Below are 26,780 nucleotides of genomic sequence, written 5' to 3'. Positions count from 1 at the left end.
TGGGGAGAATGAGAAAGAAAATCTATAGAAGATGATCAATGGCAGATCATCTGTAATTTTTTCCTCCATCGTTTTGGTATATTTCTTTCTCCTCCATTGGTTTGTTAGTTCACTCAACTGAGCTAAGAGGCCCAGTGCAACAAATCCAGTGAGGAAGAGAGTCAACTGAAGATGATCAACAGAAGCTCCTCTCAAGTTTCTCTCCTCCATAGCTTTGGTTGTTCCCCAAAACTGGGCCAAGGCCCAATAAGTTAAAACCGGGGAGGAAGTGAGAAACTCATGGGCTCTTGATTAAAATCTCCAAATCAGCTCCAACTTGTGCGATCTCCACCTCTTTGGACGACTTAGCAGCCGCAGCCACAGTCTTTACGTCGAGCTCAATGGCTAAAGACTTCACGCGCCCTTCTAACATCTGTTTTCAGGTTTTTGCCGGTCAAGAAAACTAAATTAGGGGTAGAAAATTTCGTTAAAATGATGCTGGCAATATCAGGCAAGAAATGATGCAGCTTAAAAAGGATACAAGAGATCCAACGGCCACAAGGGATCTGAATCTTGAGACAACATCTTGGTCGATGTCTTCTGCAACCTGAATTATTCAACATCATACTTAGTCTTGTAAAATGGAATTAGTTACTCCATGCACAAGATATGTGAAGAAAAGAGCCTTATTTTCAGGCCGATAAGGGATGGAACTACGCACATCTAACGCCGCCGACAGAATTTGCGCTTGACCTTCTTCATCCTTCAACTCAATCAGCAGCACCGCATAACTTCAAGGAGAAGTTGAAAAAAAAATGATTGAAAGTTCAGTGAGAAGCCTCTCTTTTATGCAACCTAGAATCAAAGACCAGGAGAAACGAGCTTACTTCAACAAAAGAGTGGAGTACGATATGAAGATGTTCTTGGTGAATTGCTCCTTGCAGCTTGACAGCACGTCAATAATCTGAAAGCATACAACATAATAAACTAGAATCAGCATCTTCCAAAAAGAATGTTAGGAGTAGGTTATCATTGTAGTTTCCTCTAGTTTGATTGAACTTTGGCATTCATCTTGAATTAATAAGGATTTTGGAGAAGCTATCTACCTAAAAAGCCATACAAGATAAAAAGGTCCAATCATTGATCACACTGGACCAGTGTTAGAAGTAGGGTTATTAGTGTAATCTTTTCAAGTTTAGTTTTTTATCTTCAATAAATAAGGATTATGGTAGCCGTTAACCAGATCAATCACTGACCTCCCTGTAATGGACATGTAGCCAGGGTTGGAGACTGGAGTTCTTGAACAGGTTCGAGATAGCCCTAGTGACTGTTAAAAGATTTGCAGATAAAACAGGGGGCGCTGTCACCTTCCTTAATATCTCGATAAGTATATCTGCATGATACCAGATTCAAAGTCAAGAAGATTGACTCAAAATATTCACAATCACTGACATGCAACAGAAGTATTTTGATCTTAGCATAGTACCATTTCCCTCGTTGATGCATTTGTAGAGCGAGCTTGCTCCATCAGGATGCAAAATGAATACCCTTAAAATGTCAATCACTGTAAAATCAAGACTGGATCAGTAAGAAATCAGGACTTTCTAAAACCATAAAAGAACACGACTTAACCTTCTCGGTCTATTTTCAATTTACAATTTCAACGATAATCAGAATCTAGAGGCAAACACCAATCGATATTTATTTGAAGAGGGTTGTCAGAGTTGGAGCAATGAAACCTAGGAGACAGGTGGCGATGAAAAAAAAATCTTTTTCATTCGCTTAGTCTGTCTTTCATGTATCCAGTATTTAGTGGGAAACTAGTACGGGATTACATATTAGTTGGCCAATTATAACAGGCCAGACATTAGAAAACAAAAAGGACATAGGCACCCAGTCTGAGAAATAAGAAGAATACAAAATAGAAATAAAAGTAGAAGCGCAGGGCAGCTGACACCTCCCTCAAGCTGGTAGGTAGATGATGCTTCAAACTCCAGCTTGGACATGTGCTGTTGGAAGGTGATTTCTCGTAAGCCTTTTGTAATTAGATGAGCTCCTTGGATGAGCTCCTTAGTATAGCAGGAAGATGGGAGGCGAATCAAACACTAAGAGAATCCTTCGCATTATCAGACTGAAACCTTTTTAACTGATACATCAAATTGATTCTTTCCTTCGGTACAAAAATCTTGAATTATTTATGTCACTTCCGACTAATGCTTAAGCAACGGTAGTCAAGTTAATCTTGTGCAGCCATCCACAAGGATGAGAAACCATCCTGCAACGGTGAGTGAGATATCAAAGCCCTCTTGTGTTTTGCACGTTGACATGACTCACAACCCAATTCTGAAAAATCAAGATTCTTTACAAAAGAGGGATGTCCCAGAAAGAAATACAAATATTTGAGAGATCACACTATATGTCCCCAGTGAGCTAAATTTTGACCACTGTACCAAATGGTTCAGCAACAGCAGGACTCACGGACGGCACAATATTTTGATTCTCAGTGGAAATGTCGTGAGGGTCACTTTCTGCATCATATGAAGAGTCAACTACACTGGAAGTTGTCATTGTGAAGCTCTGCTTTCGACTGTTGCTACTCACTGACACACACCTGGTCATTGCCCACGTCACCTTCATTCACCACAAGCTCCTATCTGGGCCTCTTGTGCTAGGTCAGACAACTTGCGCAAACCACTTGCAACACAAGTTGTCTTCTGCTACATACTGACATTCATGGTCATCGGCCTCATGGACAACTATTTTCACCGCAAACTCCCATTTGATCTCTTGTGCTTGGTCAGACGATGTCAACATATGAGAAGCCGACAAATCATCCTCTGCTACCAGTCACCAGTCGTCACTCCTGACTAGTCTTCTGCTCCACGTCAACATGCCAACTCCCTAGAAACAAATGGTAGATGTACTAGCACTCCTGTCTGAGCTCTTATTCTAGCTCAGACAGATTCCACGAGTCATCCACAATATTGACATAGTGTCTGATGTCTTCACCACGATGGTTGTTGCTGCTATGATTCCATGTCGGAGTTGGAGCAACAAAACAATAGTTGACAGGTGGAGAAGAAAAACAGATCTTCATTCACTTAGTCTGCTCTCTGTTTATCCTGTATATACAGAGATACTAATATGGGCTACGTATAATGGGCCTATTATAACAGGACCTACATAAGAAAACAAAAGGACAGAGGCCCAGTGCGAGAAATAAGAATGAATAAAAGTAGAAGTGAAAAGTAGAAGGCCATTGCAGCTAACAGGAGTATTGAGCACCTACCCGGGAACAGCATTGCCAAGGGCCAAGACTGCAATACTTTTACAATTAAAGCAAGTTCAGCGTCTGCAAAAGCAGTGACATGGTATCGAGATGTATCCTTCAATGTGTTGACAATGCTGGAAAACCTCATTAGTTCCTCTTCAGTCAGTGACAAGCCTTTCTGCGACTGCATAAAATTTAACCAGGAAAGTTATTTTTTTGTTGAAAGTCACAACCCTGACTTCTCAACAGTTCAACACATATATACATAGTTAAGCTGATGTCATCAACCAGAGTTAAATAACAATTCTGGTATTTATTATCTGTTATAACTCCATGATAACAATGATAGATCTTCGATAAGTTCCCAGTTCCAACAGAAAGAAAACGGATAACAAGTAGAAGAGAGAAGAAATGGGAAGATAAAAGAGAGTAATGTGCGAAGAGATCGAGGATTATTTATAATAGCTTAAGGTATTATAAATAACCCTTCCGACTGCTCCAGTCTTTGCCCCGTCGCTTGGGTTTCTCCGGAAATCAAAAACGTCCCTGCTCCCTCCTTCGCAGGATTATTTCTAATAGCTTAAGGTAAATTAACTGCCCCCAGCCGCGTCGTTTCCCGTTCGGCGGAAGCGACACCGTTGGTATGCCTTGTTGAAACGTTTATCAATACTCCCCCCTTCGAGTTGAAGCTTGTCCTCAAGCTTGAAATGTGGGAAGCTGCAGGCGATGTTGACTGCGTCTTCCCAGGTAGCATCATAGGCTGGAAGACCTTGCCACTTGATTAAGACAGATAAGCCAGCTGGTGTAATCTCGGAAGTGAGAACGGCTTCTGGAGTGACCTGCCATTCATAATCATCAGTAAGAAATGATGGTATGGATGATGCTTGAATTTTGGGGCTTAATGCACGTTTCAATTTAGACACATGAAACACTGGATGGACGGTGGTGGATGGTGGGAGATCCAGATGATAGGCAACGGAACCTATCTGTTTGGTGATTTTATATGGCCCAAAGAATTTGGGGCTGAGTTTTTCATTGGGACGTCTGGCAAGTGTTTTCATGCGATAAGGTCTGATCTTCAGGTAAACAAAATCCCCTTCGTTGAATTGGACATCTCGACGATGTTGGTCTGCCTGGGCCTTCATCTGATTTTGTGCTTTGGCCAGATTAAGTTAAAGTTTGTCGAGGACGAGATCTGGCTCGAGAGTAATTTATCAACTGAATCGACAGGAGAGTTGGGTGATCCATAACGTAATAGGGATGGCGGGTCTAGGCCATACACCGCCTTAAAAGGAGTCATACCAATGGAAGTGTGGAACAACGTATTATAGCTGTATTCTGCCCATGGAAGAAATCTGACCAACAGTTTTGGGTGCTCCGCAGTGAAACAGCGTAAATAACATTTGAGGCCACGATTGGTGACTTCTGTCTGCCCATCGGTCTCAGGGTGGTAGGAAGAACTCAACAATAATTTGGTGCCTTGAAATTTGTACAACGCTTTCCAGAATTTACTGATAAAAAGGCGCCCACGGTCTGAACCGATTGAGTTGGGAGGTCCGTGTAATTGGATAATTTCTTTGATGAAGAGATGAGCAATGATTTCGGCCGAGAAAGGGTGTTAGACTGGCAGATAATGGCTGTATTTACTGAATCTGTCAACAACGACCAATATGGAGTCATACCCTTGAGAATTTGGCAAGCCCTCAATGAAGTCCATACTAATGTCTTCCCAGATCGAATGAGGAATAGGTAACGGTTGGAGGAGACTAGCTGATGAGAGATGTGATGATTTATGGCGTTGACAAGTATCGCAGCGATCTACATATTCCTTGATAATTTTTTTCATACCGGTCCAGAAGAGTTGCAGAGAAATTCTTTTGTAGGTCTTCTGAAAGCCGCCATGACCCACTATCTTGGCATCATGAAATTCATATAAAATAGTAGGGATCAAAGAGGAGTTGGGGGGTAACACAATATGTCCCTTGTAACATAGGAGGCCCTGATGAATAGAATAAGATGGATGTTTTGAAGGGTCTTCTGAGCAAGCAACCTTAATTTGGGAGAGTTTAGCATGGTCAGTAATCTCACGATCAATGGTCGCGCGGTCACACCAATGGCTGACAACAATGGAGTTTAGACTTTCTGCAGAATCGTCCATAGATCGGGAGAGTGCGTCAGCGACAATATTTTTCTTTCCTGACTTGAATTGAATGTCAAAATCGAAACCCATCAATTTTACCAGCCAACGATGATACTGTATTGGAACGTCCTTTTGATCATTCAAAAATTTGAGGCTAAAATGATCAGTGAAGATGTGAAATTTTTGAAAGATGAGATAGTGCTTGCATTTGTTGACTGCATTGACTACTGCGAGGAATTCCCTTTCATATGCCGACGTAAAACGAGAAGTCGGAGAGAGCACCTGACTGAAGAAAGCAATAGGCTTTGATTGCTGGAGTAAGACAGCCCCGATACCACCACCTGATGCATCAGTCTCAATTGCAAAAGGCAAGGAAAAATTTGGTAAGCCAGAATAGGTGTGGAAGTTAAGGCAGTTTTAAGCTGTAAAAAAGACTGCCTGGCTGTTGTTGGCCACTTGAAAGAGTTCTTCTTAAGGAGATCCGTCAGTGGTTGTGCCACTGCTGCATATTGTGACACAAATCGGCGATAATAACCTGCCAGACCGAGAAAACCCCTTATTTGTTTGATAGTTTTGGGCACGGGCCATTTGAGTATAGCATCAATTTTTGCTTGAGACATGGCTACTCCCTCGGAGGAAATCCAATGTCCCAAGAACTCCAACTGAGGTAAGAAAAAACTGCATTTCTGAGAATTGACTTGGAGGTGATTATCTGCTAACACTTGGAAGACTGTATTTAGATGGACTGTGTGATCCGCTTCTGATTTACTGTACACCATGATCTCATCAAAGAAAACCAGGATAAACTTTCTGAGAAACTTCTGAAAAATAGAATTCATTAGAGCTTGAAATGTGGCCGGCGCGTTAGTCAGGCCGAAAGGCATAACGTTAAATTCATAATGGCCCTGATGGGTCTTGAATGCTGTTTTGTGGATCTGTTGGGTCCATTCTTATCTGGTAGTATCCTGACCTCAGATCCAGCTTAGAGAACACGGTCATACCATGCAGTTCTTCCAAAAATTCGTCCACAATTGGAATTGGGAATCGATTCGGAATAGTGATTTCATCCAACTGCCGTCTTTCTTTTTGATCAACAGTGCTGGGCTAGAAAATGGGCTATTAGAATGCTGAAGAATTCTTTTGACCAACGGTTCTTGTATCAAACCTTCTAGCATGTTTTTATGCTGATGAGAATATCTATACGGTCTGACATTGATCGGTTGGGCCCCCGGGATCAGATATATTTTATGATCAAATGGGCGTTTAGGTGGTAAGGTTATGGGAGTGTCAAATACCATAGGGAACTTGTTTCTTAGCATGACAATGCAGGGCTCAAGTTCAAGAGAAGATACCTCCACCGTCTGCCGTGAGCGTTTGCGGTTGACGTTAAGCGATTTCTCCAGAGATATAAGCCAGTCACGATGCGCCTGAGCCGGATTGCAAGGGAATACCTTTGTGGGATTAAGTGTTTGGTCTGCTTGCACGGGAAATATCTGGTCGTCTCTGAGAATTTTGATCATCAATTGATCAAGTTGCATGAAAACCATCCTAACGTTTTCATCCATTGGATACCAAGAATGAGGTCAATGTCCCCTAGGTCGAAAGGAATGAGATCTTGATAAAAACTTAGGCCTTGAATGGTAATTGGGACATCAATGCATGAACCAGTTGCCTTCCTGATAGAGCCGTCTCCCAATATGAGGTCGAAGCGCATTGTTCCTTCGATTGGGATATTAAAATGTCTGACCACTCTCACGTGAATGAGATTGTGGGAAGCTCCTCCGTCGACGAGGATGACCAGAGGTCGTCCCAACAATTCCCCCCAGACCTTCATTGACCCTGACTTGGGGCTGGGCGAACTGCACATAGGGAACCTTCCAAAATAGGAGTGTCATCAGTTTGCATCAGATCCTCTTCATTAATTGGTATTTCCTCGATACTGTCTTCTTCTTGAACCAAGAATATATTCAGCTCTCTCTTGCACCCATGCCCTGGAAGATACTTGTTAAGGACAGAGATACTAACTATTGGGCCCAAGGCCTTGTAAATGTATTAGCCTAACCCTAGGGCATTAATGGAACCACTAACATCCCTAGAATGCTGCTAATGGACCACTGGAAGGCCCACTAGCAGCCCAGTAATGGTCCCTTAAGGACCCATTACACTCCCACTAAGGGCCCATTAAGGGCCCATTAGTGAAGGCCCACTAGGGGCCTAAATATCAGGCCCACTAAGGGCCTGATATGTTCTGGGCTTGTCTAGGCAGGCCCAGAGTCCAACGGCTAGCAGAAACTAGCCGTTGGACCCCTTCCAACGGTTACTTTTTGAAAAAGGTAACCTTTGGAGGCTACTTGTTAAGCAAGTAACCTCCATAACACTGTTTGAAAGGGTCTAGTGACCCTGGATTTCTTGTATAAAAAGGGGAACTATGTATGAGTAAAAATATACTTTAAGCCCCAATCTTGTGCACTCTCTCTCTCTACACTTTCTCTCTCTTCCGATTTCTTCATTTCTACAATACTTGTCATTACAATGATAGCAGAGTCCCTTCTCCCTCCTTGACTGAAATTCCTCATCAGTCAAACGCATGATCTTCTTCCTGGGAGGTGTCGATAAGTTTTCAGTGGGCCTTTCTGCCGAGGCTGATTGTGCTTTATCCAACAGCCGTATTCCTCCTGATCTATTTCGAAATAAGACGATGTTAGTACTATGGTCTGCACAGGTTTTGCACGTGTATCCCTGGCAGGAGCTCCCGCTATATCTGTCTGACCTGTCCGCCATGTTTGCCACATTACCTTCAAATTTGTTTCTGCCTCAATCGAGACATCCATGACCTGCTGTATCCCAAATGGCCGGTACTTTGGGACTTCGGAGAGGATTTCAGGTTTCAGACCATATAGATATGCTGTTTCCAAAACATCGGGATCCATAGGGGGAAGATATGCTACCAGTAGTTCGAACTCTGCACGATACTCAGAAACATTCTCCTATCTGTTGAAGATTGAATAGTTTTTGTCGCAAAGACTTTGACGAGAAACCATATCGGCGCTCAAATTGCCGTCTGAAATCTGACCAATTCTTGAAACCGAATTGTTTCTCCGCGTAGATGAACCAGGCCTGAGCTGCTCCCTCCAAATGCAGCGAAATCAAGTTGAGTTTCTCTGCGTCGGTCAATATGTGGACATGGAAAAACCTCTCCATGGAAAAATCTGTTATTGATGATCAAAACCTCTCTTCAACTCAAAATGAAATAAGACTGGACATTTTTTCCCATTATCTTGCATCTTTATCTCTTATCAGGCGACTTCTTCCCTCACCTCTGGATTCAACACAAATAACAGATGAGGAGGGCGTTTTAAAGAAAAAGAGATCAGAGGCAATTTCCATAGATGTTTCCTTTTATAGAACTCTCTTTCCATATTCAAAGATAAGTGGTCTGATAATAGAAAATGTCCATTCTAGAAGTTATAACAAATCTTAAGAACACATTTTGTCTAAAAGATTTCTTCAAAAAAAAAAAAATGTCTAAAAGATTATTTATTCAAAAGATTAGATTTTAGGAACCAGAAAGACCGACCGGGTCAGCCAAGAGGACCATGTTGAACTCTGAAACCTTCTTAAGAATTCCTTCAAACTGAGCGACATCAAATAAAAGCATGCCTTTCTGAAACACAAAAAACATTGTTTAGGGCGATAATTCTAAAATGATCAACGAATCAAGGAATCGTACTTTATTTGGAAAAAAAAATAAAGCGCTTTCAAGGGCAAGAAGACTATTTTATCGAAAGTGATTTTGAACAATTATTTGGAAAAACTAAAAGAAAAGAAAAGTCTAGGCAGGGAGAAGGAGAGTAAGAGTGGGAAGGAGAATGTTGGGCAGCCAGGACGATCCCCCCTGATAAGTCTCTGATGAAGAAAGCAAGAGGAGATGCAAGGCTTCAGCTGCACGTGTGAATTTATGTAGCACGTGCGAGTATTTGAAGCACAGGAATTTCTATATAAAGCAAGTGCTGGCTTTCCATCAGGGTATCAAGAAGTTGTTCGTGCACCAAGGTGCGTAGAAGGAGATCCTCCTCGGGAAGCTGCTGACGACCTAACAGGAGAGTATTCCTCGTCTTATTTTCTCGTATTGTTCTTCCAATTACTCATCCGCAGACATTGTGTTCAAGATCTTCTATACTGCTCCGAATTCGTTTTCAATATATCACTTCGTTCTTATCAGTGTTTGGATATTGGAGTCAGAAGTAAGTTTTTCTGTGCCGCATTACAGTTAAAATTCCTTGATTGATAAGGATTTGGGCGGTGCCATAACACCCCCCCATAGAAATATTTGGGGCCAACCTCTCGGATTATTAACAATAAGCTACTCATACCATTCAATAGGCAAATTAACTCATTTACAAAGAGATAAATTTAAAATAACATATTCAAAGTCCCCATCATGCTTAACACAATGCAAAAGCTGCCTTTGACAAACTATTCAAATATTTTTGGTGCCATGAGGAAAAGGAAGGGATCTAGTAAACTTTACCTTGGGTATATGTTTGAAGACAGGCTTCGAAGAGCTCTGAGCTGCAACCGGTAAATCATAGAAAAGGGTGATGATGAGATAATGAAAAATGGTACATTGTTTAGATAACAATAAAAGACAACAATAGGGCCAAGTGATGATGGGCAAGTGATGTATGAAATAAAACACAGGATCAGGTCCAACGCAAAAGGCATACCAATAGGAGTAAGCGGTTGTCCTCTGGAGGGGTCACCCGGAACATAAGCACTGGCTGAAGATATGAATCATATTTATCAAAATATAAAATAAAATAAAGAAAAAATAACCCTTCAAAAGTACGATGACATATAAAGTACCGCCAGTGTATGGATCTCGAAATGAAGGATCAAAAGAAAAGTCTCGCTGTCCCGTATTTTGCAGAATAAAGTCCACAATTTGTTGGCGATAGGAAAGAGGTAGGTCTTCATTCAGAAGCCACTTGTCCGCCACTGAATATGGATTGTCTGATAACAAAAAAAGGTACTGCAAAGAGTTCATAATTTACCCAAAACCAACATGGAGTCTTAGGCAAGCGAAAATATCCTAAATGCACGTAATTAATGTGAAAATGGTATGAAAGGGTAAAAGGGCTTATTAGTTTCCCAAAATAAAAGTTGCAAGGCGAAATATGCACGTAAACAATAAATGGAAGTCCCCTCGTAAAGCTTGTTAGTGCATGGGCCTATTTTAATCATGATACCCTTTAAGAAAATAAAAATAATTTGTCTAATATACTTACCAGATCTATTGTACGGTAATTTTCGAACAGGCTCTCCATCTCCGATATCAACGTCAAAAACTACAACATCAAGGTTAGTGATATAAAATAAAGAAAAGAGTCAATTAACATCGCAAAAGAAAAAGGAAACATTACCATAGTCATATGGAACACCTTCATGCATAGCACGATCAGTCGGTCCTTCTGGACCATCAATAACTTCTCCAATCTTATAGAGAAAACAAAGCAAAAGTTAATAGAGGCCTCACTGTAAAAGTGGAAGATTATGAATGTTACCAATTAATTCAGAGTCTGTACCTTATCCCACTTGTTTTCTTTTGAGTTCCATGAATAAGCCACGCCATTGTCTCCTTCCCGAATGATCATTGTCTGGCCATCATGCTTACCTGTAAGGGAGAATAAATCAGTATGAGATGGCAAAGGTAAATGACACCATTAAATGATAAGAACAGACAGACAACCAACATGAACATACAGGTTCTCCCCCATCCTATCGATTAAAAAGTTTGACATAACATAATGCCAACAGAAAAAAGTGACCAACAGCTATTTAAGATAAATGTCAACAGCTTTAGTTCCCAGACTGAGTAAGAACCCCATATATGAGTACAAAGCAGGCTTTCTTAAATTTGCTCACTAAGACATCTATTAGAGCCATTTATAGGTCCTTATAACATGGACCTGATATGATCCCTGTCCCTCCAGTGGGCAGTCTCGTCTTTTGACAATTAAGGGCACCTAGGCCCCTCCACTCCCATGTTCCTTTAAATAGCACAGCCCTCTTTTTAGGAAAGCAGACTGGAAGTTATCGTATTTTCCTACTCGTGTCCCTCCTCTCCTCTATGTCCAAGCTCCGTCTCCCCCTCTATGATCCCTGTCCTCGTGATCGTCTCTTCTTTACCGCATCTTCAGGTGGCTCATTTTCGGTCGATCGCTAACCCCCCTTTTTTGTTCGGCCTCTCCCTTGATCATTCCCTTCTCTCCTTACCACCTCAGGAACTTCTCTCTCATCTATTCCTCTCGTCTCTAAGCAAACGACATAGGACGCATCTTGGGTTATCATTGTTTTTGGAGATATTCGGTTATCATTGTTGGGCGGATTGATCGCACTCCCGAGTCACAATCGTATCAGGACCTCATTAAAGTATGTTTGAAATAAAATAAAAACAAGGTAAAATATAAAAAGAGAGATCAGTTAACACTGGGGTGGCTGGTAGTGCCCATCAAATTGGTGAGTCAATGTTCTGCATTTCTAAATTGCTCACCGGATTGGAGCAGCGAACTTATTGAATCTCAACGGCCTGTGTCAGTCCTTTCTCTGATTTAGTATCTGCCAAAGTCAACCTGTTTTATTCTGTCATGTTGCATTGGATTTTGTGCAATAACTATCGCTGATGTTATATCACAATTTAGAGAGGTAGCTGTTTGGGTTAACTTGAGTTCTTCTAGGATTCCTCTGATCCACAGCACTTTACGGATCCCTTGGGCACTGTACCAAATTAAGCTTCTGCAGACTCTTTGCAACCACTTTTTGATCATCACTTTGTAACGTAGTACTATTTCCTCTGAGGAATGTTCAGTATCCTGTAATGGAGGCCCCATAATCTGCATCAGCGTAAATCTACATTAACATGCCATACTTCTTTTAAAACAGTAAACCATCTCCTGAAGTGCCCTAAAGGTATGCAAGGATTCTTTATAGTCTGCATGTGTGGCTCTCTCAGACTATGCATTAATTGTCTGAGAAGACATACTGCAGAGACAACGCCGGCCTTGAGTGATTCAGGTAGATAAGTATGCCCTACCAATCTTTGATATTTCTCCTTGTTCACAAGATTGTCCTCTAAGGGCCCAACTTGAGATTAGAGTCAACAGGTACTGTCCATGTGCAGCCAAATACTTTTGGACTCGATCTGATCTTGAGATAAACATCTGGGAACATTTTTCACATTGACTTATGTTGGTGTGCTAGAGTTCCTGATACACCACCGTCCAAGAGATCAGCAGGCAAGCACAATTCGGGTAACAAACGGGACCGGGAGTAGGAAGGAAACAGAAGAGGGAGAGTTTCGGTTTTAGGTCTGAGAATCCCATTATCTATTCCATAAGGAGAAAGTCCGTTTTTATACAGTACATACTGGGTTCAGATCTTAAGATCCGAATACCATTTACAACAGTCAAAATAGCGAGGCGTTAGATAAGGGTATAGAGTTAAATTCATCGGAAAGATGGTTAAAAATAAAAAACGAAATAACTGTGGGGATTGGACTACTAGATTCTAACAGGTTTATATGACACTCTGATTAACTCCTCCCTCGGACATGTTATACGAAGAGGAAGAAGACTAAAAAAACCCTTCCTACTTAAAGAGGCACTCACAAAGATAAGAATGTGGAACTGTCAGGAGAAAAATTCCATAAAAGAGGGAAGGCCTGTGAGATGACTGTTTTCCAACAGGCTGTCGTGAGCTGTACTATGATTCTCAATCTTCTCCATTTCTATATTCAACAGATTTGTTAGAATATAATCAGGAAAATGTAACGTGAGATGAACAAGGTAATCAGAATGATGATTACGTTGTTCCTTCATATTTCTCGTCAGACCTACAAAGATAATAAGAGACAATGCTAAAGAAGATCTTAAATGGAATTCAAGAATTCAGTAAGAGAAAGATAAAATTCAGTAGATCAAAAGTTTGAGTAACCACAAGAACAGTAGAAACAATAGGGAGATGATACAAGTCGTTTCTTCTCCAAGAAATATCAAAGAAAGAAAAGAAGAACTCAGGCGTGAAGAGCACGTGCGAAGGGGCCTCTCACGTGCCAATGCAGCTTAAATAGCTGCAAGTGGGAAACCCCAGATCATTGGCGATTTCGGCGTTGTCGATGGGCAGTTGCACCCGCAACTGAAGGCTGGAAGCGGGACAGCGCCGCGACCAGAGGGAGGGCGTCTCCTTCGAGAGTTCTTCCCATTCTACCCCTTTATCCTTTGTCTTTCTTCTCTGAACTCCATCCGTGACTGGGAATCCTTCGTTGAGTGAATGTGTTATGCATTGTTGGTTTTCATTTGAGTTCTTCTGGCCCGATCTCTCCTCTGGACACTACGGCGAGTGAAGGAGAGTATCAGGAGATCAAGGAAAGATGGTTGAAATAATGTGGAACAGCGCAGATAGAACGGGAGAATCAAGCCACATCAGCTGATATCTGCTCTGGGAGGAGGATCTCCTGACCAGCCTCAGACGCCCTTGCGAATTCAGGTAAAAATTGTCATGAGGCTGCTTAACAATGATCGATTTACTTATAGGGCTTCTGCTTTTCCTGTCCATACTCCCTTTTTCAAGGGTGTGTCTGGGTATCTTGGGCTTCCTTTCTAGGACGTTTCTTGTTTTTCTATGCCTTTAGGAGGACTGTATCACAATGATACACCTTTTTTTTAGCGTATCACTCCTCTATCCTAGAATTTAGGATGGACGTCTCTTCAGCAAGTGAGTGGCAGTCAGGCATGGCATCTCCCCCAAAGATTCTTTGCCACTTCTTGATAGAACACTAAGATCCTTGCGGTTTCTATCACATAACCTTTCTTTCTCTCAGCCACTCTAATTTGACCGGGATTGCTGACACATGAAGACTCCTGCATCTATAAAAGTAGTTAGACCAAGATATGCAGAGCTGAGTATCTTCTCCCACAGCCACCCATCTTCTTCACTCTCCTGAAAAGTCTAGTTTCTTGAGGAGGAAACTAGCAAAGACACCTATAGAAGAGAGGGCCTCTCACGATGTTAAAGAAACCTCTTGAATTATTTTTACCCATCACAGCTTGGATTTTTGTGTACAACTCTAGTTCACTATCTTGGTCTCGTGTCACCTTCTTGTGGAAACCAACTTTTTATCCTTCCATCTACCTCTGCTTTGGATGATAACCAAATGAAAGTTCCATTATAATTACTACAGATTAATGCTTCATACTGATTGTACTACCTCTTTCTAGTTCACTTTCTTGGTCTGGTGCCACCTTCTTGTGGAAACCAACTTTTTGACCTTCCATCTACCTCTGCTTTGGGTGATAACCAAATCAAAGTTCCATTAAAATCTCCATTTACTTGAACTGGAACCTCAATCAAAATTGGAAAATGATCATTAAGATGATGGATATGATCCAATTTCAGCTGATGGGAAAATTGTAATGGTTACAACTAAAAAGATGTAGGACAATCAGTATGAAGCATTAATCTGTTGTAATTATTTCTCTCTTTGTTATTGCCGATGTGGCCCAGTCTCTCTTCATTACTTTGCCTCTGTATGAGTGGGCCATGACTCAGAAATGGCCTACAAGTAAGGACTTATGTTACCTATTCCCAAAGGCGATAAGTAGTATAAATTAGGTGGGCCCACAGCCCACCAAAAGTAGTCATGTATTACTTATTGCAGGTGAGAGTTAGTATTTATTCCACTCGTTCCTGTGTGCAAACCTGAGAGAAGAGTGTTGGTCTCTCTCTTCCTTGATGCTCCTCTCCCTTTCTGACTCCAAAATTTCTGTGGTGGCTAGGGTTTTGAAGAAGCCAAGAAAGCCCACGTCCTCTTCTGTACAAGCTGGTTAAAATACCAGTTAATACAAACGGCTCCACTAATATATGTGACTTATTTGAACGCAGAATACGTCAATTAGAGACACCCATGTCTGCCACTTATAACTGTGGCCCACTTGCAACAACTTAGACATAAAGACGACACGAAATGGGCCATTTAACATGTCGCTCATTTACTGGGTTAATGGCATAACGTCATAATGATAAAGAAGATCAGGAACTCCTTTAATTTACAAAGCCTCAACAAAAGGAAACTGGCCCACGGCACTGTTGAAGAGCTGAGCTAGCGCAAAGAAAGGCAACATCTTGTTTCTCTCTATCAACATGGGCATGACATTACAACCTAAAATTTGGCACCTTCAAGCAACAGAGAATTTTTTTTTGGAAAGAATTCAAGCAACAGAGAATATATTTGATTCTTTACTCGTTTTGTAGTGATTCCTTGTGGTGAGGAAGCTGAGTTCACATTGTCAAGCCCACGGTCATGGAATGATACCGAGAACTTCATTTACTCTCTTTCATGGACATAACTGAATAAATGATGGTATTTTGTACCCAGAATTTTTCGTAAAACACACAACTGCAAAAAATCGCCAGAGACCCAGGGGCCTCCGAAAAAAGAAGCTAGACTAAACAGAATATTTGAGCATGCAAACGTGCATAATATTGAAAGGGAAATAATGTAAACGTTACGTAGACAAATTAAACATAGCAAGCATGAAACAGATTTCTAGCCATAATGTACTTTAATAGTGTCAGTGAATTGGCTGTCCGATACCGAAAATCTATTTCTCCCTAACCATGGGACACGCAAATTCTTTCTGACAGTAGGATCAAGACTTTGAAAACACATTGTAGAACTGACTATAGACCAAATTCCACAGGAAAGCACAAACCAGGAGCCTGCAAGGCTTCCAAACCGGGAAGCTCCATCAGTTTCAATCCTCCAACCTTCTTCCTAAACAAAGAATGGGCACAAGTATTATGAGACATAAAAATAATCAGGATCTTGCTCCAAGAAAAGTCAAAACCAATAGATTGCATTCAGAGGCATTCTTCTTAAATTAAGATGGATATTATGTTGAACAGGATTGAATTCTGTGACAATAAACTGATTCTTATTTCTTCTGCATATGAGGGCAGCGCGACCAGGCAAAATTCGAACAAAAGGTACATGACGGATAATGATTTGCCCAACATGGAAGCAACGAACCTGCTGATTTTATTCTGAGAAATCAGAGATATGTAAGCTTCACGCTCAGTTGCCTCTGAATATCTCTCACTGTGAGAGGTCCAGATACGCGCTACTCCATCAGAGCAAGCAGTTACAATATCCCCATTTTCCATAAATTTGACATCCCAGACACAACCAGGATGCTCAATGCTCTGAATACAAACACCATCTGATTTGCAAAATTAAGGAGATGTCTTGATGAGATATGGAAAAGTAAATATCTAATATATCACAGGATAATTTTATGGAAAACCGATGATGGCTTTGCAGTCATTTATCAGTTGCATGCAGACGACAAGATCAGTGATTACATGCAGATGGATCAGACTTTTGAATAGCAAAATAAGAAACAATATGGGATAACATATTTATCAAAATATTTATGCTTTCTTACTCAGAGAATACCAAACGGTGAGATAGAATGGTAAAGAAATGCAAACTTTCAATCTTAAGTTTCCATAAAATGAAACCAAAGAAACAACCTCTCCATATTTTCAGAAAGAAGTCTTCGCTACCACTAGCAATAAGCCCAGATCTGTGAGCATCCACAGCATAGACAAGAGAGCTATGCCCAATCAATTCCATCAAGACATCACCGGTCAAAGTCCATAACCTAATTGACCTGTATTAATAAGCAATTGTCGAATGAATGGAGGAATATGGAGACATCAGAAACTTCAATTGAACCATGAAACAACCAACCCGTCATGTGACGAAGACAGAATCCCAACGTCAGACATCATAGCTAGACCGCGAACAGTATCTGCCGGAGTTGATAATTTTAAGACAAATAGTCTAAATCAACATGCACTATCGATCAAGTGAATAAATAGTTATTTTTGGATCTCACAGGAAAAATGCACTACAATAATCAGAAGAAAAATGAACTCATAATGGAGCAGATGTGTATAAATGCGAGATCGAATAATCAAATTTTCAAGACAGGTAAAAGCATGCTCATGAAACAGAACTCTTTAAAATATTCTCTTTAAGAAAAAAATAAGGAAGTCCACCCAGAACGGTGATCAACTTGATACTATTAAAACAGATAAGCGTTCAATAAACATGATAACCAAAAAGGTCCTCGCTTGACCACCTTCCAAACCAGTATGCCATAAGAGTCTCCACATCATAGCATACTAATGAGGAAAATATCAATCTAATTTTTTTATCAGAAATTTATCGAATAAGGAAAATATGTATCCCTAAAAGGATGATGAAATCGCAAGGTTTTGCATTTGACGTGTGGCAGATATTGGAAAAGGCGCAAGTAGATACATGCATCAAAACAAGTCTTCCATATGTCAGTTCTTGGAATATAAGCCAACAATATTTATATTTTAAGTCCATAAATTTAACACAAGTTGCAACATAACTTCCGTTCATACCCAAGAAAATGTATATTCAGTGAAACGATGAAGGAAAAAGTACTTGACAAATCCAGTTCACTGCCAAAAAGAAAACTTTCGCGATAAAGAGAAAACCCGAAGAAGTTACCTGTGTGTCCTGAGAATGTGCGCAGACAGGTTTTTCCTCTCCATAGCTTAAGCGTGGCATCGCTTGAGGCTGGGATATATTAAATCCATCAAAAGATGTGCAACTTGACGTAGTTATGTTGAATCTAGAAGACTGAAGAAGCATTGTCCGTCTGAATTTGTGAAAAATATCTCAATTCTTTAAGTGAGAGTCAGTACCTGTAACAAGCTCATCAGAAGGTAAGACAAGGACCGCTTGAATAGCAACTTTGTGTGCCTCCAACACCTCAACAGTATCTCCATTTCTCCAACGCCTTATGGTGCTACATTGATATGACTGAATGAGGACTAGAATAGAATAAGATAGAAAGAACATTCTCTTAATGAAAAGATGCCTTTTTAATCTGCTTACTTCTAAGTCACAGCTTTCTGTCTATCTTTCAACGAAGAGAAAGAAAAGGTCCCACACACCAAGCCAGGTTAGAAGTAGGGCCCATAAGAAGACAATATAGTGAGGAGGGAAGCTGTGACCAGGACAAAAGAGTTGTTTGGCTTTGGCAGCCGATTATTAACAGAGTACCATTTGGGACAACCAAAAAACAGAGTACGGATGACTGAATGAATGGCCAGTCTGTCCAATAAAGGTTTCCGTCATCTATCCGCAAATCCTAATCATGTGTATGGCAAGGTAAGATGAACAGCTAGTAGATGAGGACGTTTTGAATCAAGCCTCATATGATAGGCAGAGCAGTTACCCAATGCGGCCTTAGTAAACAAATCTATCGACTGTGCTGCCCTAGTTGGTTGTTCAGTCAATGTCACTATCGAGAGTGCCAACTGGTCGGCACTAAAGGAAGCCAGTCGCAGAACAAAGACCTGTAATATACTTCTGCAATGAAAGATAAGCCGATAAGATGAATGTGCTACTCTAATGCCGAGGAAGCATCTTAATGTCCTCGTTTCTACATCTTGAACTCAGTAGCCGAGTTGGTACTGGGTGCTAATTTAATGGTCATCATTCAGTGTAATGATTGTGGCATCAACATATGCCAGAAAAGTTATCACACCAGCCCTCAGGTTGTATAGTTGATGAATTCGGTATGATCATGATTCCTTTGATGCAAGTCAACTTCTTGCAGGGAAACTCTGCTAATCCAAGCACAGGAAGATTGTTAAATACCATAAACAATCCAACGAAAAAGACATACTTTGGAGTCTTAAAGTGGTTCCCAATTTCTGCAGCTAAACCCGGATAATTTCATTTGTTTGGATGTCTGTGTAGGAATACATTATTCACATCAAAGTGTATTAAGTGATAACCTTAATTGGCAGCTCATGCAATAAAAATTAAACAGTACTTTTTAATTTCAAAAAAAAAAATTAAACAGTACTAAATAAATCAACCAGATAAATTATTTCCAGAAGTCAAAAGCCACAGTTTGTGTACCCATTAGCAACTAAGTGTGTTAGTGATAGACTATCCCTCATGAGCTAATGGGCCCTATTCTATAAGCCCATTAGCCCTATTATCCTCTCTCCCTCTTAGGGTACATATACCCTTACATGTACTCTGTTCAAGTTATGTCATTATCTTCTTCTTCTCTTCCCCAAAATGGTATCAGAGCTCCAGAGCTCCTTCCATAGGGTTTGACATCGCCCACCTATAGCTGCCGCGCACGCACAGCAGCCGCAGCCCGCAGCCGCCGCGCACGCACAGCAGCCGCAGCCGCAGCACTGCCGTAGCAGCGCCGTAGCAGCACCATGCCGTTCACCGAGACCGACTTCCTGGAGAAGCCACTGTCCTACAAGGTGGCTCATCCGCTTCCGTCGGTTCCGGAGACGACACTCTTACAGGGCCCGAATCTACTCCCGTGGATGCGCTTCGTCGAGACCACCTTGAAGGCGCGCCAGCTCTTCAAGCATTGCACTGAAGACCCCCTTACCGTCGACCACCCACATTATGCAGCATGGGACGTTGAGGACCAGTTCATCCTCGGCTGGATGTATGCGTACACCTCGGCTCCAGATTTCCGCGACCGTCTTCCGCATCAGAAAACGGTGAAAGGCTTCTGGGATCAGGTGCGCTCCTTCTGTGGCCGGGAAAGCGACTGGTGGCGTCTTTATTCCCTTGCAAGTCAGGCCAGCAATCTCCGTCAGGGGTCGTTGACGATCTCTGAATATGCACTTGCCCACAAGAAGATGTGGGATGAAGTGGATTACTACCTACCGCCCGACGATCCGACGTCCAAGACGTTCCAGAATGTGCTTCTTCTGCGGATCATGGGCTTCCTCAGCGGCCTGAACCGCAAGTATAATGACGTACGTCGTCGTGCCTTGCACCGCAAGGAAGGTCCGCCTGCCCTCGAGGAGTTGGTGAAGGAGCTTCAAGAAGAGGAAAGCCACTTCCTCCTCCATAGGACTTCCTCCTCCGGCCCCCCGGGTGAGTCGACCGCACTACTTTCTGCCTCTCTTCAAGCGGCAAGGCACCGTCGATCCTCCCTACGCCCACCTCCGCCGCTCCTCCAGCTGGGACGACAATTTGCTCGTATTGCGGCAAACTGGGCCACGGGAAGAACAAGTGCAAGAAGCACCTGAATGATTGGCGAAAGAAGAAAGAGGCCGCAGAAGGCAAGGCCATGGTGGCCCATTCTGATTCCTCCTCCGCCAGCCCCTCCGCAGTGACCATGGACCAGCTTCAGGCAGATTTGGCCCGCCTCCGTGACCAGGTGGCTACCCTGCAGAATCCGTCCACGGCCTACTTCGGCAGCTTTGGTGCATCTTCCACTCCTTCATCTTCAGATGCATGGTACTGTGGCCATACGGCCTTCCACTCACCTGTCGTCTCCGATACGACTTGGGTCCTTGACTCAGGGCTACCGAACACATGACCCCGAGCAATGCCTGGTTTGTATCATATGAGCGGCATCGTGGTGGCCGCACTGTCCTCACGGCCGGGGGTGGACGTCTCCGTGTGGCCGGAATCGGGGCAGTCTATGTGGACGGCCTTGGTGTGGTCCACAACGTTCTCCATGTCCCTGACCTGCGGGCCGTGCTTATGTCTCCGCAGCGCTTAGTTGATGCTATCTCCTGCTCCTTCCACCTACAACCTGACGGCATGTTTCTGTCTGACAAGGTGGGCCGGACTACACTGATTAGGCGGGAGAACGGACTGCTGATGCTGGACGATGGAGGCCGCTCCCAGTGCTTCATGGTGCACCGGACTCTTCTCTCGGTGGCTGAGCAGCGTCGGGGACGCCTTCTGATGGAGCATCAGCTACTTGGACACCCACCTTTCTCCACTTTACAGCGTCTTTTTCCCTCGTTGTGTTCGGGCGTGGACCTTAAGACTATGCTTTGTGAACCTTGTCAGTTAGCCAAGCACCGCAGATCCTCCTTTGCTTCATCCTCGTCTCACACATCGACCCCGCTGTTCCGAGTCCACAGTGATGTTTGGGGGCCGGCCCCGCAGATCAGTCTGAAAGGGCACCGCTACTTTCTACTCTTTGTGGACGAAGCTACCCGCTATACGTGGGTCTACCTCCTGACTGCGAAGTCGGAGGTTGCGCAGAATGTTCGACACTTTTGCGCCATGGTACAGACACAGTTTGGTCGAGGCATCCAGCGTTTTCGTTCCGACAATGCCCGGGACTTCTTCAACGCTGACCTCGCCTCCTTCTTTGCCGACCGGGGCATCCTCCACGAGTCCTCTTGTGTGGCCACGCCCTAGCAGAATGGCATGGCTGAACGTCGCATCGGCTATGTTACCTCGACGGCGCGGACATTGCTGTTGGACTCCAAGGCGCCGGGGCGTTATTGGGGAGAGGCGGTTTTGACAAGTACTCACCTCGTTAACCGTATCCCCACCCCACTCCTGGAGTTCTCCAGCCCCTTGGACCGGATGACTGTGGCATTCCCGAATGCTTCTTTGCGGACGGGACTCTTGCCTCGTATCTTCGGCTGCACCACCTACGTCCATGATACTTCTCCCACACGCACGAAGTTTGATGCACGCGCACTCTGGTGTGTGTTTGTGGGTTACTCTTCCCTCCAAAAAGGGTACCGGTGCTATCATCCGCCTTCTTGGCGGTTCTTCATCTCGGCAAACGTCACCTTTGCCGAGCATGAACCCTATTTTGGGGACTACTCTACCTCATCACGCCTTCCACTGGATGAGGCTCCCTCGGCCCCCCCCTTGGGGCCAAGTCCGATCGTGGAGTCCACCACTCCCACTCCACCCTCCTCACTTCCGGATCTTCCTCCCCTTGATTCCTCTTCCTCACTTCCTCCTGCGGGGTCCTTGGACGTGTCCTCTACCTCTTCTTCGTTACCTGCCCTTCCCCCTTCGGCAGCTCTCCCTCTCCCATTGGTCTCCGTTCCTCCTTCTGGCCCCCCATCCTTGTCAACCCCCGGTGCGTCACCCTCCTCCTCTCTCGGTGACCAACCCTCGTCACCCCCCCCTCCCGGTCTACCCTCGCTCTCCGGTGAGTCTCCTCCGACTCCCGGTGTGTCGTCTACTGCTCCTCCCGGGGAGTCCCCCATTGCTTCCGCTCCTTCTCCTGTCGATGGTGACGATCAGTTGGGGTGGCCTATTGCTCTACGAAAAGGGGTCCGTCAGTGCACTAAGGCCCCCCTCTACCCTCTCTCTCATTACCTCTCCTTTGACCGGCTGAGTCCTCCCTATCGGTTGTTCCTCACCCGCATCGAGTCGGATCTCGTTCCTCGACGCTTAGCCGATGCTATCGCTTCTCCCCATTGGAAAGCAGCGATGGACGAGCAGATGCAGTCTCTCCTCAAGAACCACACGTGGGACGTCGTTCCACTACCTCCGGGCAAGAGGGTAGTGGACTGCAAGTGGATTCATGCCAAGAAGCATCATGCGGATGGTACTCTCGAACGCCTCAAGTCTCGGCTTGTGGCTCGGGGGTTCACTCAGTCCTATGGCGTGGACTACTTCGAGACGTTCTCTCCCGTGGCGAAGATGGAGACTGTCCGGCTTCTTCTGGCGCTTGCAGCGCACTTCCACTGGGCCATCCACCAGTTCGACGTCAAGAACGCCTTCTTGCACGGCGACTTGACGGAGGAGGTGTACATGCAGCAACCCCCGGGCTACTCACTCGGCCCCCCCGGTCACGTGTGCCGACTGCAGAAGTCCCTCTATGGACTCAAGCAGTCCCCGCGCATGTGGTTTGGGAGGTTCTCCTCTGTTCTGAAGACCGAAGGGTACACTCAGAGCAATGGAGATGCCTCTCTCTTCTTCCGTCACCGCCCGACCGGTGTCTCCATTCTTGCCGTGTACGTCGACGACATCCTTATCACGGGATCTGATGCTGCCGAAGCTGTCCGCCTCAGCACTGCCTTGGCTAAGGAGTTTGAGATCAAGGCCCTCGGCCTTCTTCGCTACTTCCTTGGCCTTGAGGTAGCCTACTCCCCCCGTGGGATCTTCGTCTCGCAGCAGAAATACGCCGTCGACTTACTGGCACTGACAGGGATGACCGATTGTGCGCCGGTGAGCACTCCCATTGATCCCAACGTGAAGTTGGGCAAAGGGGAGGATTCGCCGCTGACGAATTCCCACCGGTATCAGCAGCTGGTGGGGAAGCTCCTCTACTTGACGCACACTCGGCCCGACATCGCCTTCGCCGTCAACCTGCTCAGTCAGTTTATGCACTCCCCACGGGAGATTCACCATCAGGCCGCCCACCGGGTCCTTGCGTACCTGAAGGGCTGCCCCGGAAAGGGCCTGCTCTTCCCTCGCAGCACTGACCGGACAGTGAAAGTCTACACTGATGCTGACTTTGCCGGCTCCGTTGTGGATCATCGGTCTACCACGGGCTACTGCACGTTTGTTTTTGGCAGTCTCGTCAGCTGGAAAAGTAGCAAGCAGGACAAAGTCTCCCGCTCTAGCGCCGAAGCCGAGTACCGCGCACTCGCCGATGGGGCCTCTGAGGGCCAGTGGATCTACGGCATCCTTCACGATCTTCGCGTGGAGTATGCTGGCCCGATTCACTTCTTCTGCGACAACAAGTCGACGATCGCGTTGGCCAAGAACCCTGGACAACAGGGCCGCATCAAGCACATGGAGCGCAACCGCTACTTCTTCAAGGAGCGAGTTGACGAAGGGATCTTTGACCTGGACTTTGTTGCATCCACCGACCAGGCAGCGAACGTCCTTACCAAGGGACTCTCCCGCCCTCTTCTTCAACGTGCCGTCTCCAAGCTCGGTATGGAAGATATCCATACTTCGCTTGCGGGGGGGTGTTAGTGATAGACTATCCCTCATGGGCTAATGGGCCCTATTCTATAAGCCCATTAGCCCTATTATCCTCTCTCCCTCTTAGGGTACATATACCCTTACATGTACTCTGTTCAAGTTATGTCATTATCTTCTTCTTCTCTTCCCCAACAAAGTGTGCCCAATATCTCGTTAGCTCTTCATTGGTGTTGTACCTATTGGTATAGAACTACTTGCGGCCACCTACTTGTTGTCTGGGAGAGTGAATAGGGACTCAGTTTCTATAAGAGACGAGAATGGGAAGGAGATGAGCCGGAAACCAAGCGGAGGGAAAGGAGAAAGGGAAAAAAAGGCCAGAGAGAGGGCTCGGAGACAGATTCAACGGGCAACGGGCAAAGAAGGGAGACAGCGCCCTGAGGTAGATTAGAGAAGGCATACAGGGTAGGATTCTGTTACGATCTTCATGGAGATATAATGAAAATCAATAAAAAGACTAGGAAGACAGGAGGAAGGAAGAGAGAAGAAAAAGATAAGAAGCAAGAATGGAGCCAACAATTCCCAAATCAGGAGTCATTGCCCTCACGACAACCATATACAGCCACCCATACCATGAAAAACGTCAAATGATCATTTACCAAAAAGCATCCCTAATGACAATACAATGGGGTATTTTTTTCTGAAAAAAGGAAGATTGCCCAGGATTGGTGATCAGCCTGATTCTATATAGATATAAACAAGAGATACAATGACCAAACTGGTCCCCCCACCATTCACGACCTTCTAAACCAGCATGAAACAAAACCCCCCACTTCATGAATGACTCTGTCCGTCCAAACAGTCTCTCTGTATCAATTAATTTTTCAAAGATCCAACAGAGACACTTCAATACAAAAAATGATAATGGAGAAACAACCTAATTGAGCCAAAAACAAATGATAACAGAAAAAAAACGCTTCATTTTTTATTTGCAGGAACAACGCAATTGAGGGAGAAAAAAACGAAAACAGACATACGACTATTTACCCCCAACAGGCAAATAAACAGGAAAAAGGAAATCGGCCCCGTACCAATCAATGGAAGATGAAACGATGTCACCATTAGCAGCTACTGCAAGACCAGTGACTTGCATCTGGTGTCCCTTCATGGTTCGAACAACTTCACCCTTGGCAATATCCCACAACAGAACAAGTGCATCCATCCCGCCCGACACAACGCCCCCCTCCAACAAACCCTCCTTGGGAGCGATCCATGCCAACGGCCCAACAAAACTAGAATGCCCCACCAAAGTCTTCGACTGAACATAACCCTTTCCAGAACTGGGATCAGGCGACCATAACCTCACCGTACGATCCCTCGACGAGGTCGCGATCACGCCGGCGCCACAAATACATATCCCCCGGACCTGATGAACAGCGAAAAAACCAAAAAAATATCCCACAATTCGCATCATCACTCATTCCTCGGCAGCAATCGGTGCGACACGGCAAGAATTGAAAATTTGGCATAGAAATTCGGAGAAATCTCACATCGTCTTCGTGTCCATGAAGCTGGCAGCTGAGGACGTAGCCACCATCGTCGAGCGACATCCCCCCTTCTTCCTTCGGCCGATCCTCGCGAAGACCTACCCAGCAGACTCCGCCACTCTTGAGACTTCTCAGTGAAACCAACTCTGGACTTGCTTTGTCTGGTATATAATTTAAGTACTAGTGCACTCCTGGTGAGAAACTCAATGTCAAAGTCTAAGTCTAAGTCAAAGGCAAAGGTAAATAAATTTAGAATTTTACCCAAACTGTAAACAGAATATTCTCAGTTATTATTATTATATTTTTTGGAATCTAATAGAGAAGCTGATAATTTTATAAATAAGTAGCTGCAATGCACTGGATGGCATAGGATGAATGTAAGGGACTATGATTCTACAGTTCCATTGTGTTCCCTTTTGAGGGGTTGGATGATGTGGATGGTGGAACGGACGGTTTAGAACCTGATGATGTAATGGACCGAACCGGCGGCATGAAGGCTTTTGTGTCGTTTCTGTTATGAGGTCAGGATGACGGTAAGGGATGTAACGGACGACAGACTGATATCTTCCATGAGTGGTAGTTTTGACAATGAGATGCTGAGGTTGAGTCATCACATACAATGCATCTAGTACATTTCATTGATAAAATGAATTGGTACACGTAAAAATTCAGAACTTGCACTTCTTATCTAAGGGGAAATGATTTTCAGAACTAATTTCATTACATATGGCTGCTGTTCTGACATTAAATAGATATGTGTTAGGGATTGACAGTTGTCGTTTGGATAGTCATCAATTATAGCCATTATTATAATTCATTATATTTGAATTTCAGATTGATGTCCAATGATGATAATGTATAAAGGTTCAGACAATCAAATTGTAGATGGTGATGGTGCCAGATAATAGGATTGACATTTGGTAGATGATTTAATAACAGACAACATCACATATTATGTCATCCAACAAGTCATCTTGATAAGGTACTAAGAATTTTTTTAATCATAATATGTAAAGATGAGAAAAAACTCCTGATATGTTTATTCTGCTAATG

At 43.9% G+C, this 26,780-nt stretch overlaps 1 protein-coding gene across 1 annotated transcript; it reads right to left on the bottom strand.

The window, feature by feature from the left end:
• LOC144702377 (transducin family protein / WD-40 repeat family protein) lies at nt 1-25,878 on the bottom strand. Its single transcript, XM_078574400.1, has 22 exons — nt 25,731-25,878; nt 25,272-25,606; nt 18,192-18,295; nt 17,995-18,063; nt 17,200-17,260; nt 16,980-17,119; nt 16,477-16,666; nt 16,160-16,221; nt 10,976-11,064; nt 10,814-10,886; nt 10,679-10,738; nt 10,257-10,403; nt 10,118-10,171; nt 9,922-9,962; nt 8,968-9,054; nt 3,269-3,434; nt 1,466-1,543; nt 1,236-1,372; nt 867-943; nt 701-770; nt 521-586; nt 1-412 (listed from the first exon to the last, which is right to left on the bottom strand). Exons 1-22 carry the CDS (start codon nt 25,788-25,790, stop codon nt 278-280), a joined length of 2,301 nt encoding a protein of 766 aa, XP_078430526.1. The 5' UTR covers nt 25,791-25,878; the 3' UTR covers nt 1-277.
• Nucleotides 25,879-26,780: the final 902 nt, after the last annotated feature.

The sequence above is a fragment of the Wolffia australiana genome, chromosome 4 (assembly GCF_029677425.1).
Source record: "Wolffia australiana isolate 7733 chromosome 4, ASM2967742v1".
Taxonomy (NCBI): Eukaryota; Viridiplantae; Streptophyta; class Magnoliopsida; order Alismatales; family Araceae; genus Wolffia; species Wolffia australiana.
The sequence above is the reverse complement of the archived record's forward strand: the minus strand, read 5'-3'. Positions and strand labels throughout refer to the sequence as shown.